Raw genomic sequence first — 16,204 nt, 5'->3', positions numbered from 1 at the left:
AGCGTCTCCATAAAGCTTGTCAGCAGAAGGAAGCATGAAGTGCTCTAAAATTTCCTGGTAGATGGCTGTGTTGACTGTGGACTTCAGAAAACACAGTGGACCAACACCAGCAGATGACATGGCAGCTCAAATCATCTCTGACTGTGGAAACTTCACACTGGACTTCAAGCAACAAGGGTTCTGTGCCTCTCCACACTTCCTCCTGACTCTGGTACCTTGATTTCCAAATGAAATGCAAAATCTACTTTCATCTGAAAAGAGGACTTTGGACCACTGAGCAACAGTCCAGTTCTTTTCTCCAAAGCCCAGGTAAGACGCTTCTGGCGTTGTTTCTGGTTCAGAAGTGGCTTGGTAGCCCTTTTCCTGAAGACGTCTCAGCTGGTGACTCTTGATGCACTCCAGCTTCAGTCCACTCCTTGTGAAACTCTCCCAAGTGTTTGAATCAGCTTTGCTTGACAGTATTCTCAAGCTTGCGGTCATCTCTGTTGCTTGTGCACCTTTTCCTACCCAAATTTTTCCTTCCAGTCAACTGAATTTAATATGCTTTGATACAGCACTCACCTTTCAGTAATGAATCTCTGTGACTTACCCTCTTTGTGGAGGGGGTCAATGTTGGTCATCTGGATCATTGCCAAGTCAGCAGTCTTCTCCATTATTGTGGTTTCAAAGAACAAGAGATACCTGGAATTTATACTGTAGGGATGGTCATTTATTGAAACTCAAATGTAAATATTCTAATATTTTGAGATACTGATTTTTGACTTTCATGAGCTGTAAGCTCTAATCATCAAAATTAAAACAAAAAAAACTTTTGAAATGTTTTACTTTACATGCATGAATCTAAAATATATGAACTTTTTCACGATATTCTAATTTTTTTAGATGTACCTGTATACATCATCTGAAAGCTAAATAAATAAGCTTTCCATTGATGTATGGGTTTGCTAGGATAGGACAATATTTGAAAAATGAGGGAATATGAGGGTGCAAAAAAAAATCTAAATATTGAGAAAATCGCCTTTAAAGTGGTCCAATTTACAAAATATCTTCATGGAACATGATCTTTACTTAATGTCCTAATGATTTCTGGCATAAAAGAAAAATCAATCATTTTGACTCGTATTGTTGGCTAGTGCTACAAATATACCCCAGCGACTTAAGACTGGTTTTGTGGTCCAGGGTCACAATTGAACTAAACGGCTAAAACTTTGCACACGTTTTGTCACAGATCAAGTAGCTGACATAACAAAATATGGCAAGGAACTACAATTCTGACTAAGTTTGTTATAGCATGCTATAAAAGTCCATAGTCTAGAGCAGGGGTGGGCAAACTTTTTGACTCGAGGGCCACATCAAATTTTCCACATTAAGTGAGGGGCCGCATAATATGTTTATGACAAATGAAGCTTACTACTGTACTATGTATACTTGTACATACATGGCAGTTCTTTTCTTGTACCATCTCTACCTATTTTTATGAGCACTTTATGACACACAGATAAGTTGCATTGGTGTACAAGTCTATGTATAAGACACATTTTATAATTTCATTCAGAAATAATGTAAAATAAACGAAACGTTTACAAACATTAGAAACATGTTTTTATATTCCCTACACTCCACAAAAAGTCCTGTAAATTTAGCAGTGTTCAGAATAGATAAAAGAACGAAAACATAAGTAAAAAACAAACACAAATTATAGTGGCATTCACCATAAACATATATTATAAACGCCCAGCCTTAAATATTTAAAGCGAAACTGAAACTAGCGGCGTGTTTGCTGGAAAATGCACAATTTAAACTCACTTGCCTTTTCTCATTCATCACCAATCCTGATGTACGCGCTTTGCGCTTGATTGCGTTATATAAATCACCTTGGAAATTACAGCACGTTTCAGATGAAAAAACGCGATTTGTAATCCAGAAAAAAACAGTTCTATATCCATTTTCATAAAAATGTGTGGGAAACAGAAGAAATCATATCTTTGCAAGATAAAATGTCAAATTATTTCCATGTTTTCCCCAAATGACAGCACCCGTGAGCAGGAGGATAACACTGCCATTTGTTCTGATACTGGAAAGTCTTTTAAGCATTTTTAAAACAGTTCCAATACAAGGCATTTTTCAAAACAAATGAACACTTTCACATTTTTAAAACATATAACTTATTTACTATTGTGCCAGTTTTGTAGTGTATATAGCTATTTTGACTTTTTATTTTGTAGTCGCTGTGCGGCTTGAACGCGGCGTCCGTCAAAAATAGACGCGGCGCCTGTCTTTAGTGAAGCCGCGCGAAGAGGCGCTTCTGAAACGTGCCGCGGATCGACTGGAGTATGGAATAATTTTTGTCTTTATTAATCAAACAAACATTCTGTATTTGAGAGCAAAACTAATTATTTTGTAATTAAAAAATAAAAGTTTGCAAAAAAAGTCTTCTTAAGGTTCAAAATTAAAGTAATTGAAAACAAAATAATTTGCAGTGCGTGTAAATCTTTAAAAAATATATATTTTTCTTTGTGAACTTCAAAAACTTTTCATCACTAATCCACAAATGTTGCTCTCTTTCCTGCCTTCTTTTTTTTGCGGGTCTAAAACTTTTGTTTGCGATTTGAAAAGTTTTGCTTGCGAGTGAAGCTGTGTGTCAGTGGGCGGTCTCTACCCACCAGGATGAAAGGCCCTTTTCTATTGGCCATCACCAACTACAGACAGGCTTAGCTAACGTTATGTATTTAGGTGAGGGAGCATGAGAAGAGAGAATAATTCAGTTCACTAGTCACTGAATTTAAGATGTTAAATTAGTTAACTTACCCAGTAAAGGAGCGGTTGCTGGCCATTGCTGCTAGAAGCTCGCTCTTCTGTCAGACTGGCGTCAGTGGCGGGAAAGCGTAGTGGGCGTGGTCAACCTGTCACTTCAATCGAGAGTGGCCAATAGAAAAGGGCCTTTCATCCTGGTGCGTAGAGACCGCCCACTGACACACAGCTTCACTCGCAAGCAAACTTTTCAACTCGCAAACAAACGTTTTAGACCCGCAAAAAAAGAAGGCAGGAAAGAGAGCAACATTTGTGGATTAGTGATGAAAAGTTTTTGAAGTGCACAAAGAAAAATATATATTTTTTAAAGATTTACACGCACTGCAAATTATTTTGTTTTCAATTACTTTAATTTTAAACCTTAAGAAGACTTTTTTTGCAAACTTTTATTTTTTAATTACAAAATAATTAGTTTTGCTCTCAAATACAGAATTTTTGTTTGAATAATAAAGACACAAAAATAATTCCATACTGTAGCGGGCGCGATTAGCTCCGGTGTTCGCGTCGGAGCGGCGGGACAGTGTAAATCAGGGGTTATATACTGCACTACAGGCTACAGCGTCATCTATTGGATTTGACTGATATTGCATATTGGAACAACTGCATCACGGGCTGGATGAAAACGCCCGTAGTTTGCCCACCTCTGCAGATTCTTATAATTTTTTTAAAAAGCCCTCGCGGGCCGCAGATGGCCTTAGTTTGGACACCCCTGGTCTAAATAGAAGTACTGGGGCTATCGTGTTTTCCAGTCGGGCTACCAAAATGTATCACTGCCCTGCCCGACGGGCTACCTTAAATACAGGGCTCCCACAGGTCCTTAAAAACTCTTCAATTTAGTTGTATCAAACTTAAGGCCATAAAAAGTTTTAAATACGTTAAATGGTATAAGAAATGTCTTAATTATAATTTCAGGAGGTTTTACAGCTGGGGACGGAAAGGGCTGGATTAAACTTCAAAAGGCAATGATGTCAATGAATAAATATGAGCGCTGCACGTATCAAATCAAAACAGGACACGGATGTCTTTATGTGAATGTATCTGAAGGGAACCGACTGTCCTCAGAAACGTGTAGGTGGCATTTTCATTTAATCTTACCTATAATGCTTGATAAAGCAGCGTTTATGAGCGCGGACGGTGCTGCATTGAGTACTGGAAACCGCTATATTAAGCCGCTCCTAAAGCGCCACCTCGTGGCAGAGATGAATTTGCATTTCCAATAAGCCTTTCTTGTATGGTCAGATCAATGAAAATATCGACCATAAGTTTTAAGCAGCAAACACAGTTGTAAATGAGAAAGTTAATGTGCCTTCCAAAAATCTAAACAAGTAGACTATTCATTAATTTAACTTATCCCTTTTCATAAAAAGGGTTTAAGGCTGAAATGCTGTTGTATAAGGTTGTTAAAACCTGTATCTGAACTGTAAATCATGTAATTTTATGGCTTAATACTGCGTTACCATAGACATTGTCCAAACCCATACGGTGTTCATTTTACTTGTGCAGCTCTTAAGATGGGTCATAAATCTGCAGATACCTTGTAAATAGTGAAATCAAATACCTTCCTTCATATTTGTGTATTGGAAATATTTGATTGACTATTACTCCTAATTTTATCATTTTTATTTGGGCTAGTTCTATTCAGCCTACCAAAATCTGATGAGTACCTGCCCAAAGGGCTACCAGGGATTATGAAATTTTGCAAGCCCTGGGTTAGGTAAACAAAACTACGCTCTAGCACAAGGGAAAAGCAACATGCACAAAATACAAGGCAGGAATTAAAGCCTTCCAGATTTAATGTACCTTTCAACACCACTGGCGCCTGCAATACCCTAGTTTGACCTTGGCATTAATACAGTATGAATAAAACCCAATAACGTCATAAAGAAAACATTATGCAAGACTTCTTTAAACCAAAAGATTTATTGAAGACATTAACAAAAAGTCGCTGAGCTGACAGGTCTGAGGAATGTCCAAAACAGTTCACATGGTCATCAAGACCAGGATGCTTCTGCAGAACCAGGTGATGGAAAACCAAATCCTCATTAAGAAAGCAGGCCTCAGATGGTGGATGAGTGGAGCTTCAGTTGGGCTTCCAGCAGACTCTTGAAGCGGAGGAGCACTCTCAGCTTCAGCAAACAGGGTCCAGTTTACTTAGACCTCTGCCTCATCTTTCTCCTTTTACGCTTCAGCCTAAATACAAGAAATCACTTCATGACCATTCCAATGCAAAAGAATTTGACATGCTGCTCAGTGTTACAAACTTACCTGCGCATGCGCTTCTTTCGCCACTGCAAGAAGAGTAAAACCATTAATAAACTGGAATTGATAAAGCAGTTAAAAACACATGCGCATTCGCAACTGGCGCCATTGGCTGCATTTTCACTGCAACATGGCCGTTCTGGCGGAATTGTTATAAACCAAAAAGAAGCGAGAAAGACTTAACGTTTAGAATATCAGCGTAAATAAGTCAAAACAATACGTAGCGACTGCAAACTCAACGTGGTCACAATACTCCCTGTGCAGGCTGGCACAGTAGGCCGGAAAATAACACTAACGTTACAAATTACAACACTAATCTCAGTTAGTGGCTTTACTCTACGTGGTTAAAAATATGCGTATAGTAAAATATGGTTAGAAACCAACAAATAGTTGTAGCGTAATTAACAATACATTAGCATCAAGATGCTAGCAACACTAGCTAGATAACGAGAGACTAATATGAAAAAAAGTACTTACCTTCGCTCTCATGATGAGAAGATGGTTCTGTAAATAAACAAATAATGTTAGATTTACCGATGGATGGTGCGTAAATGTCTTAGATTGCTATGGATTGTATGAGATGGCAACGCCGTATCAGCGGACGCTAGTTCCTCACCTCGTTAAGAGAGCAACGACTCCAAGAGAACATCCGGCGGGGGACGGGCTCTTTTATACGCCTCGCTTGCGTCATTTTTCAGCGACTACAAAAAGAAACGCGTGCTACACCTGTCGATCATTTTAATTTATTCAGAGGTCAAGTGTTCACAATGTGCTTTCATTTTTTGCAGTTATTTATGTGACGCACAAGCAGTGTTTATTGGACGAGGTCTGAAATAAAATATGCAATTATATTAAAATGTGTTTTAAAATTATTTTGTAATATAGACCTATTATTAATTAAATACTTTCTTTAGTATAAATTTATAATTAATAATATAATTAACCAAATGGTTTCATTTAATGTTTCATAACTTTTTGGTTTGATTTACCATCTTATTTATTTTATTGAATCTGACATAGACGACAAACTGTGCATTTTATAACAGAAAAAAGGCAAAACATATTCAAAACAAACAATTTTGTCATTACGTTATGTCCAATTCAACGGATAAATATGGCACCTCTATAAACAGTTTATTCCTAATACGTAATTATGGTATTAGTAGGAAACTGTGTCTGTGTAAATACTCTCACATTTAACTGTTTTTATTTCAGCACATTTCTTAACGTGCAAGTCGTTTTAACATAAAAAGTTCAACAACTGTGGTATAATTATAAATGGAATAAGGAATCCCTGAACAAGGCTCGTCTTGTGTGGCATCAGCTGCTTCTCATCCTCATGGACTGCACTATATTAGCCTATTCTTTCTGTGAAAGGTTCCTCCAATCTCCCACCAACGAACTTGACATTTTTTTGTGCACATCTGGTGGGAGACGTTACCCTGTAGCACAATCTTATGTCTATTGCTCTGGTCACATGTGCAGTCCTCGTGCTCAAGCCTTGGGCATCTTTCAGCAGAAAGGTCTCTTTAATGTACTAAGTTATTATAACCGTGACCTTAATCGCCTGCCACCTTTAGTAGACATTGCATGCGCAATAATTGTTTATTGAACATGTATGCAAAATATTGATAAAGGTATGAATGTTGCACAAGCACTTTATTTGAGCAAAACATTTCATAAAAGTAGTTAGAATTATATCTATATATTTTGACACTTTCTAGTTGTCAAACTTAGAACTAATCCTGTGGATACTCTACTAGCACACCTGCGCCAATGAGAATAGGTTTGACAGTTTTATGATGTCATTTCTGTATGCCATATGACTGCTGCATTCTGATTCAATTTTGTGATATTTGAGTGTTAAAAAAAACAAACAAAAAAACAGGCTCTGATCCATCAATTAGCTAATTAAATTTATTAGATGTACGTTTATAAAATGGCAGGATAATTTGGTCAGTCAGTTTAGTCAAACAATGGTTTCAGAAGTCAGACCAATAAGCAGAGGGAAAGATCTACATCGAAACATTTTCATAATTCTGGAAATACTAGAAAATAAATGCTGAATGTCATCTAACAGAAATCAAAGCTTACCAAATTGATTAACAGTGCTTCCATTGTAGTTGGTGTAGTGAGGCAGTTACCGCTCCAAAGACTCATTACAGGTCATCAATACAAATTATGATCATTTCCCAACTGACAAAAACTCAACCTTTAACAGACATCAAACAGGGATCTCATCTGCATGGACATGAATGGCATTTTGTAGCAAAACTGCCTAAAGAGTGCAACCGTTACACTTTTATTGTTCATGATGGCTTGTACAATGACAGAGAGGGTCAACAGAAACCCAGCACTCGCCACCTGTAAACACGGTTGGACAGTATCTACCTGCTCATCCGTACACTCCCAAACATAAGTAAACTGCACAAACACTGTAGCAGTCTTATGTAACTAATGAGGAGGTATTCAAAAGACAGAAGGCTTGGCCAGAGGCCTCTCAGTGGGGCAGGTCATAATTAGCTTTAACGGTTCTGTTCTTTGGGCTGTGCAGAGGCTCTGTCAGTCAGCTTGGTTGGCAGTGAGAGTCTATGCAGCAGCTTCGCTCTCAGCCTCCACTGGTTGTCCTGTGGCACTCTCCACATTTTTGGATGCCTGGGAAAAGAAAAATGATGCAAATATGGTTTCATATTCACAAAGTGCCATTAGAAATTGGGATAGCGGAAGCTGACACAACAAACCTTCTTTTTCTTCTTCTTCTGTGCCTTGCGGCTGACTGAGCTTTGCAACAATGCCTGCAAATAACAAAACACATTACCAGTAAATCTTGAATGCAAACATCAACTGGAGAATTCCATTACGTAGAGTAGGAGTTTTTTTGCCAATGGCCCCTAAATGTTTGCCGCTTGTTCATTTACTAAAATATTTAAAAAAAGAATAACATTAATAATTAATGATTTCATATTATAGACAACATTAGGGCTGGGTATTGACTCAAATCTCACGATTCAATTCCATTTTGATTCACAAGCTTTCGATTCGATTCTGATCATTTTGGATATAAATGTACAACATGGCAAATTTTCAAGGGAAAAAAACAACTAACTCTGTAAAATATAAATGGGAGTCGGTTGGTACTACATTACTATAATATTGAAGGTTAAAATGAACTGATTTGTATATAAACACTTCATTTACACTAAATGAAGTTATAATAATTAAATATTGAAGAGCAGTAAAAAATTAACGAATAAGTTTTATGGTGTACTCCTCTCTAGGGTGAATTTTTCTAGCTGACAAATGAGTTTATGGTCAGCAAATATGCTTTTTTCTGAGGTAAATGTGCAGTTAAAACACGATATCGTTTCATTTTTGTTTCGTAAAAATGAGAATCGATTAAAGTTATTTTTTCCAAGCCCAAGACTACATGTTAATTTCAATATAATTTTGGCAATAATGTTTTATTAACATTATTTTAATATTACTATCATATAAATATTTTTGAAAATAATTTTCATACTTTGACAACTATTCACACTTGGGTTCCTTCTAGCTCTTATTAGAATATTTACATTTATAAAATACAATTTCCAACTAGTCCTTAAAAAACACTAAAAAATGCAATAATTCTATAAATAATAATTGAGCAAATTCTGTAAATATTAACTTAATAAACCTCTAATGTAACTTCCATACCAGTTCCCTGTATGTGACACCAGAACCCCTAATTTTCTTACCTTGAGCTCTGGGTCTTGTACTTCATGCTCAGACTTGTAAAGGTCTGGATCAAAAGGCCCACTGGTGATACGTAGAGGGCCGTTTGCCATGAGCAGCACCGTGAATTTAAACTGCGCTACATATTCAGCTTGAAAGAAAAGAAGATGGGGAGGAGACAGAAGGTTTGACAATGTGACTCTCGAGACTTTGCTGATGGCGCCAAACTTCTAAAATAAGAATAGTCTTTGACCTGGTCATGCGGCAAATGTGCTGGATGCACTTCTCTGAGCGTGACAGGAAATTATATTTTATTTTCATTTAGTGATGCGTTGCAAAGGTTTACCCTTATCTTCATGTTTGCTTGAAGGTTTTACATATAAAAGTGAAATTTTATGACTGGTACTAATGCATTACCTTCCTTCTCATGCAGCACACCGAAGGGCTGAAGCAGCTCGTGTTTGGCACACTCAACCACTCCTAGTCGAGCTTTACTCTCATCCTCAAATGCCCTGATAGCACAGACACCAGACCACACAAAGACAGAAAGACAAGGAGAGAGACACAAAGAAATGTGATGAGCAACAGAGGTGAAGAGTTTGTTTTGTGCCATGCACTTTCATTTGAGGTACGAAAAACTTCAGTCATACGTTTGATTGGGAGGGAAAGCACGTAAACATATAGCTTGAATACACTGTCAAATGCATTAACGTGAATGCGACCTGGTCTGACAACTTAATGTTTATATATTTATATAATTTATACATTAGCATTAAAAAAGGGCCAGTAAGATTTTGTTGTTGAAGGAAATTCATATTTTTATTCAGCAAGGATGCATTAAACTGATCAAAAATGACAGTGAAGTCGGCGCCAATGGCCTGTCCCGAGTTCGACTCCCAGCTCACGGACCTTTCCCGATCCAATTCCCGATCCAATTCCCTCTCTCTCCCACTTCACTTCCTGTCAAAATTACTGTCCTGTCCTAATAGAAGGCAATAAATGCCAAAAAAAATAAATCTTTAAAAGTGACAGTAAACTAAGACATTTATAAAGTTCTTTTGATCTTTCAATATTTAAAGATCCCTGAATAATTTGCCAAAGTTTGCACAAAATATTAAGGAGCACAGCTGTTTTCAACTTTAACAACAACAACAAAAAAAGAGTTTCCTGAGAAGTAAAACAGCATATTAAAATGATTTCTGAAGGATCCTATGACACTGAAAACTGGAGTAATGATGCAGAAAATTCTGCTTTTTCATCACAGGAATAAATTGCACTAAAATGTATCAATATTAACAGTTATTTAAACATCAAAAGTACCAGTTCTTTGGTACTAAATTGATTCAAAAAATATTTTAATTCAATTTAAGCAATATTTTAAATTACTTTTTGAATTAATATGAATTTGTAAGTGATTTATCTTTTCATATTTTTACTTTTGAATTATTGAATTAAGGGGTAACAAAACAGCTTGAGGGCGGCTGCAAAAATTGTACAATTTGAAAATTGCCTTATTTCTCTAGTTAAGTAGCATGGATTTCAAAAACAATTCTACTGCACAGACAGCCAAGTTTTATTTAAAAGCTTACCTCCCCTTTAATAATAGATTTCTTCATTTTATTTTTAAGTGGCTGCCCTTCTTTAAATGTAAGTTTAACCAACTTTCAACTAGTGGTGATAAAAATATTAAACCTCATTGAACCTAAAACGAATTACCTCAGAGTAAATGGCATGGTATCAAATCGCCGCTCAACCTCACTAAAGAACACCCTGGAGGTCTTCATCTTCAGTCCATACTGCTTGCTGGGGTCTCGCTTGTAAACAGTGGTCCTCTGTCCGGAGTCTCTAGCCTGCAGAGAGAAAGAGAGCACCGTGATCAGCTATCTGTCACCCGTTAACAGCAGACATCAAGGGAACAGTTGATGCTGAGATGAGTCTTCACCTTCCCCTCTCCGGTGCTAATGAGCACGTCCACAGCGTACACCTCATGCACTTCAAATTCTGCCTTCTCATGGTCCTTCCTTACAGCAGACAAGGAAAGAGAGCATTTAGCATAGAGGAACACTCAAACATTTTCAAATACGATCTAGCTCTTCACTATCCTGACCTTTGCTGGTCGGTGGGGTTCTGAATGATGGTCTTCTCTCCATCAATGACATGCTGCTTTAACTGATGAGACAGCATGCCTGTGTAAAGAGCCAGAAGGAGCTTTAAAACCATGTTATGATGTTTCAACAGAGATGAGTTCAGGTTTCGGTCAGCTCACCCTCGATGGCCATGCATTTGAATGATTGGGCAATCTTGTTCCAGGCCTCTGTGACCTGAGTGTTCTGAGAAAAACAGAAAAACAGGTGGTTGATCCATTGTAACCTCCTAAATGCATTTTAAACACCTCGAGAATAACATTTAAATCATTGTGAACTACTAAAAATCATTTTATTCAAGTTAAATAGAAATAAAAAGCGAACAAAAATGACAAAAACTAATTTTTATTTTATTTTAATATTTTTAATGTAAATATAAATATTTTTAAATGCTATTATAGTATATAAATAATAACACTAAAATAACATTATTTTTAAATATTATCCAATTTATTAAGTAGTATCCTTCTGAAGATATTGTCCCTTACATGTTGTCCAAGATTTTAAGTTGGCCTCCGCAAGAGAGAATTATGCATTTTATAATAGAGAATTGATTTTGACTTTTTTTTTAAATTGATTAAATCATTATATAGTTTTATTCACGAGGATGGCATTAGCAGTTAATTACAGGACCGGATTGATTCTATCTAACCTGATTCCCAGGTTTAACCAGCCGGAGAGCAGCTTCTGCACACAAGTGGGCAGCTTTGATCACATCCGCTTTCCGTCCTGTCACAGGAGCAACCTAGAAGAACAGCAAAATTAAGTGCACTTCTAACAGAATGAAAAATGAGTTTTGTGGCATTCACAACATGAGACATACCTTGGTTGCGCCAACCACAAAGCTATGAGCAATGTTGGAGATGAAGCCATCCACATGCACTCCAAGGTCCCTGTATTAAAAAAAAAAAATGTAATGAAGAAAAAAATACATACATTTCTATATCGAACAGAAATAACACTCACATTTTAACCAAGTCACCGTCTTTGAGCGTGTAGTCTGGATCGCTCTTTATCGGTGAGAAGTGGCACACACAGTTGTTCACAGACACACAGGTGGGAAAGGCAATCCCTGTCACACAAATATGAAATATTAATCTACTTTTTCATATAGAGTACTTTGTCATAAGTTTGTAAACAATATGATTGTTAAATGTTTAATGAAGTCTCTTATGCTCAGCAAGGCTGCATTTATTTGATCAAAAATACAGTAAAAACCGTAATACTGTGAAATATTACAATTTGAAATAACTATTCATAAGAAATGGATGCTGAAAATTCAGCTTTGCCATTACAGGAATAAATGACATATTTAAATATATTAAAAAACAAAAAAAACAGCTCTTTTAAATTGTAATACTATGTCACAATATTACTGTTTTTACTGTATTTTTGAGCACACAGGTGCAGCCTTGGTGAGCATAAGAAATTTGATTAAAACATTTAGAAATGTAATGTTTCCTAACCTTTGAAAAATTCTTTATATCTAATAAATAATTTATTTTTTAAATATAAAGTAAAATGTAAAAATAGAATCAAAATAAATTTAGATTCATTTTAATGAATATTATATATTTATATTTTAAATATATAATTTCCAAAATAAATACATAAAATCAAGACAATAAAAAAAGAAAAAAAACATTTAAAATCACTGATTAAGTTCACTTTTTAAATCACTGATTGAAGATTGCAATGAATATTATGTAGCTCTTTTCAGAAGCATTCTTACCTTTCTTTATATCTTTCTCCTTCTTGAAGACCTTGCCTGTTTCGGCAGTGATGAAAGCATCTCCTTTCTCGCACAGACTGAGGACAGACACACCAGGCTTGGCTGCCTCGATGACCACCTTCAAAGCCTCTGAAAGAGAGAAATTTCACATTAAAAAAACTCATTTCAGGATTTTGAAGCTCTCCCTAAAGAACTATATGACAGGACCCGGTCTGAAGAAGATCAATACACATTAAATCAGTAAGCACTTCTGGTAAAAAGAAAGAAATTGAAGATTTCAGTAGCTAAAACTTTCTCAGCACCTGCCAATAAATCTACTGGACACTTTTTTTTAAACACATTACATTAGCATTATAATCTACATATATATATATATATATATATGTGTATTAGACAAACACAACAGGAGACGTTAGGCAGAATGACAGGGTCAGTCGCCACTCACTCTCACTGCAAGGAACAAGATGCAATGAAAGTGAATGGTGACTCAGAGGCTGTCAGTCACTTACATTGTGTCAAACATTTCCTTTTGTGGTTCATAGTCATGCAGGTTTAGAGTAAAATTAGGGTGTGTAAATAATGACAGAAATGTAACTTTTTGGGAGAATAATCACTTTAAGTCGGTACGTTACCTTCCAACTACAGCTAACTGGCTAACCTGCTAGCCGAATATGTATAAACATAAATAACGCTCTTAAGATTACAAAACGCCGGCTGCTGATGCTTGTCCGTACGATTTCAAGTTAAGTCAAGTCAAAAAAACTAGAAATGACTGGCATCGATGTCTATCTCACTACAGCTCGCAGACACATGGCCGAGAGCTGAGCTGTATCCCCGCTCGGTCAAAATCAACCCTTTATCACGCATAAAGCTCCAGAATCAATCTTACGGTTTGCTATGTCGGCCCCCATCTTGTACTTGGTGACCACCAAGTCATCAGCGATGGTATGCTCTTGCTGGTCGTCGTCTCCTGACATGCTTGTCAGTGGTGGGATTCAAGAGGAGCTCGTAACTTTTTCCCTCGCTTCGCTTGTGGGATGATGGAGCACAGCACGCTTCAGATCTCACAGCCTGCGCCAGCAGCAGCCGTGGAAACGCGCAAGATGGCCGATTACTGCACCGCACTTCAAAATAAAAGCCGCAGAGCTGCGGATAGACTGACAGAGCGACCTCTGCGGGAGCTCGAGGAAATTGTATCTCGTCAAAAAAATTCCAGTTTGGCAGAGATGTCAGTGTTTTATGTAAATCTTTAACATCTTACATTTCTTTTTTTTGTTAAAGTTAAACTTTTATTCTATGAATAATCTGAATAATTTCAATATTTATTGTGTATCACACATGCGCACACACACAGTTATGTTGTTTTAAATTCAGTTTATGTGTGAAGAGAATAAAGAAAAAATCATAGCAAATATCATCATGGCAAATATTTTTATTCAATTTATGCACTTTCCTTTCCAACCAATCTGTATTTTTTTTTCAAAAAACTGGAATACAAATGAACTCTTAAAAGAATAATTGTATTGCCTTCATCAGATTTTGTGTTGTCTCTATCCTCAAAATAACATGCATGGGATTTTTATGAAATTATAATTAGGCCTACAATATTTAGCACTTTAAATGTGCCATTTGTTGTAATTTTCAAGCACCTTGTTGAGTTTAGATAGCTGCCAGGGAGAGCGCCAGCCCCTGCAGTGAGTTTATCGTGGTTCATGACTCTACATCTGCCGTTTATCAAGACTTGTGAGTACGTTCATTTTATTATTGATGTGAAGAAATCTAAATCTAACAACGTATACATGTAATTGAGCTCGACTGGTTTCAGATTACCGAACAAATGTTAAAAGTCAGTTCATTTTAGTGAATCAAAACACTGGTGGTTATAATAAATCCTAAATGGTCATATTTGACTTGAAATTAACCAAATGTAGCAGCTTGTGAAAGCTGACATGTAACGATTATAAATTGTGTTGATAACTGGTAGGCTATTTTATATCATTTAAATGAAACCTGGTAAACACATAAGATGTAAAGCATTAACAACAAAACAGTATTTTTATTTCAGACAAATCATAATCTAAATTCAGTTTTTAAACCATTATCTTCTAACTCTGCGGTTTACCTGTAAATAACAGTAATAAAATATGCAACAATCTGACTCACAGACTTAGTTCAATCTTTATATTTCTTTTTTTATATATAAATATATAAAATGATTTTTATATTTTTAAATAAAATATTTTTAATATAATAACCTGCTCTAGCTTGACAAAACATTGGTGACAGCTAAATATTTTCAGATAATAATAATTAAATATGGGAGACAATAAACTTGAAAGATTACTTTTAGTGACAGAGAAAAATCAATATACAATAATTGTTTTGTTCTGTTTAAAAAAAAAAACTTGTTCCTCATTGAGTACACAAAAATCATTGTCTTAAAAAACAAACATAAATCTATACAAAACCACAGGAGTTGCACATCAGAGACACACAAGTGGAGGTAGGCCAATCTTCAACAAGACAAGTGATTTTATACTATAGTAAAGTATAATATTTTGTTGGCGCCTTAGCATAAATGTATATGTTCAAATGCTGAACACATGGTAGATATACATCCTTAGAAACTGCCAGTCCATTCTGTTTCCACCACTGATCCATCACATCATATACGTTAATCAGCTGAAGTCAGTAATTATGTGCAAACGGCATCCTGCTTGTGGAACAGTCTGCTGTGCCAGTAGTCCGGGTTGTCAAATGAAGTGTTTTGCGCCTCCACTCCAGCACACACTTTTATGTAGGATCTGAGACCAGTCTTTTGTGGCTCCTCTCCTACAACAGGTCTTCCCTTTACTGGAAAGTTCTGATAATCACCCTGATCTCTGTCCTCAGAGCCAATTCTCCCAGAAGCCTCCATGTCCACATATTCACTGTGCCGCGTAGTGAGATCAGAATCCTTGTTCTCCTTATGTCTTGCACTTACATTTTGGTAAATCGCTTCTCTGCTGTCACTCTCCACTTCATCTGGACTGCTTGCGGAACTGTTTTGCTGGTTTAAGTCTGTACATATGTCCATGTATTCATACTCAACCACCGCTTCTTGTGGCTGTGGCTCTGTGGGTGGCTCTTCCTCTACAGGGCTGCTCTCAGACTTGTTCTCATCAGTAGTACATGTTTCTGTTCCAACCAGACTGTATCCACAAGCAGCAGCAGCAGCAGCAGACTCCACACTGTCCCCTTCAGGTGGACAAGTACCATTATCTGACTGTTCGGTTTGTGTTGTGTCAGTGTCAGTGTCTCTCTTCTGTGGTAAAATGCTGCATGTGTAAGGAGAAGCAGGGAAGGATGGGTTACACAGTGCTGAAGAACCATCAGTGCTGTCTGTGGGTGAAGTAGAAAGCCGAGGGGGCTGTTTGTTCATTAACTCATACTCTTGTACATCTGTTTTGGGTGGAGGAAGAGCACTCTTTGAGTTTCTAGATGTCCTACCATGAGGAACGGTGCTTCTGGAACCTAAATGAGAAGATATGTCTTATAAAATGGC

General features: G+C 36.7%; 2 protein-coding genes and 1 long non-coding RNA gene across 3 annotated transcripts in view; all 3 read right to left on the bottom strand.

Annotated features, from left to right (window-relative positions):
* Positions 1-4,712: 4,712 nt before the first annotated feature.
* LOC306860675 lies at positions 4,713-5,868 on the bottom strand. The gene is made up of 4 exons (XR_013783398.1): positions 5,687-5,868; positions 5,548-5,574; positions 5,077-5,099; positions 4,713-5,001 (listed from the first exon to the last, which is right to left on the bottom strand). It is a non-coding gene; the product is annotated as an uncharacterized lncRNA (long non-coding RNA).
* Positions 5,869-6,711: 843 nt separating this feature from the next.
* Positions 6,712-13,786, bottom strand: pa2g4b (proliferation-associated 2G4, b). Its single transcript, XM_079401979.1, has 13 exons — positions 13,550-13,786; positions 12,661-12,789; positions 11,895-12,000; positions 11,752-11,821; positions 11,581-11,673; positions 11,051-11,114; positions 10,892-10,970; positions 10,727-10,805; positions 10,501-10,634; positions 9,202-9,296; positions 8,808-8,935; positions 7,812-7,865; positions 6,712-7,725 (listed from the first exon to the last, which is right to left on the bottom strand). The coding sequence occupies exons 1-13, from the start codon at positions 13,635-13,637 to the stop codon at positions 7,660-7,662; spliced, it is 1,185 nt and encodes a 394-aa protein (XP_079258105.1). The 5' UTR covers positions 13,638-13,786; the 3' UTR covers positions 6,712-7,659.
* Positions 13,787-14,987: 1,201 nt separating this feature from the next.
* erbb3b (erb-b2 receptor tyrosine kinase 3b) overlaps positions 14,988-16,204 on the bottom strand; it is a 41,465-nt gene continuing 40,248 nt past the window's right edge. The window contains exon 29 of the mRNA XM_079402503.1: positions 14,988-16,173. Coding sequence (XP_079258629.1) covers positions 15,356-16,173 — 818 coding nt within the window. The 3' untranslated portion in view covers positions 14,988-15,355. The remainder of the gene's footprint in view (positions 16,174-16,204) is intronic.

The sequence above is a fragment of the Barbus barbus genome (assembly GCF_936440315.1).
Source record: "Barbus barbus genome assembly, chromosome: 41".
Classification (NCBI taxonomy): Eukaryota; Metazoa; Chordata; class Actinopteri; order Cypriniformes; family Cyprinidae; genus Barbus; species Barbus barbus.
The sequence above is the reverse complement of the archived record's forward strand: the minus strand, read 5'-3'. Positions and strand labels throughout refer to the sequence as shown.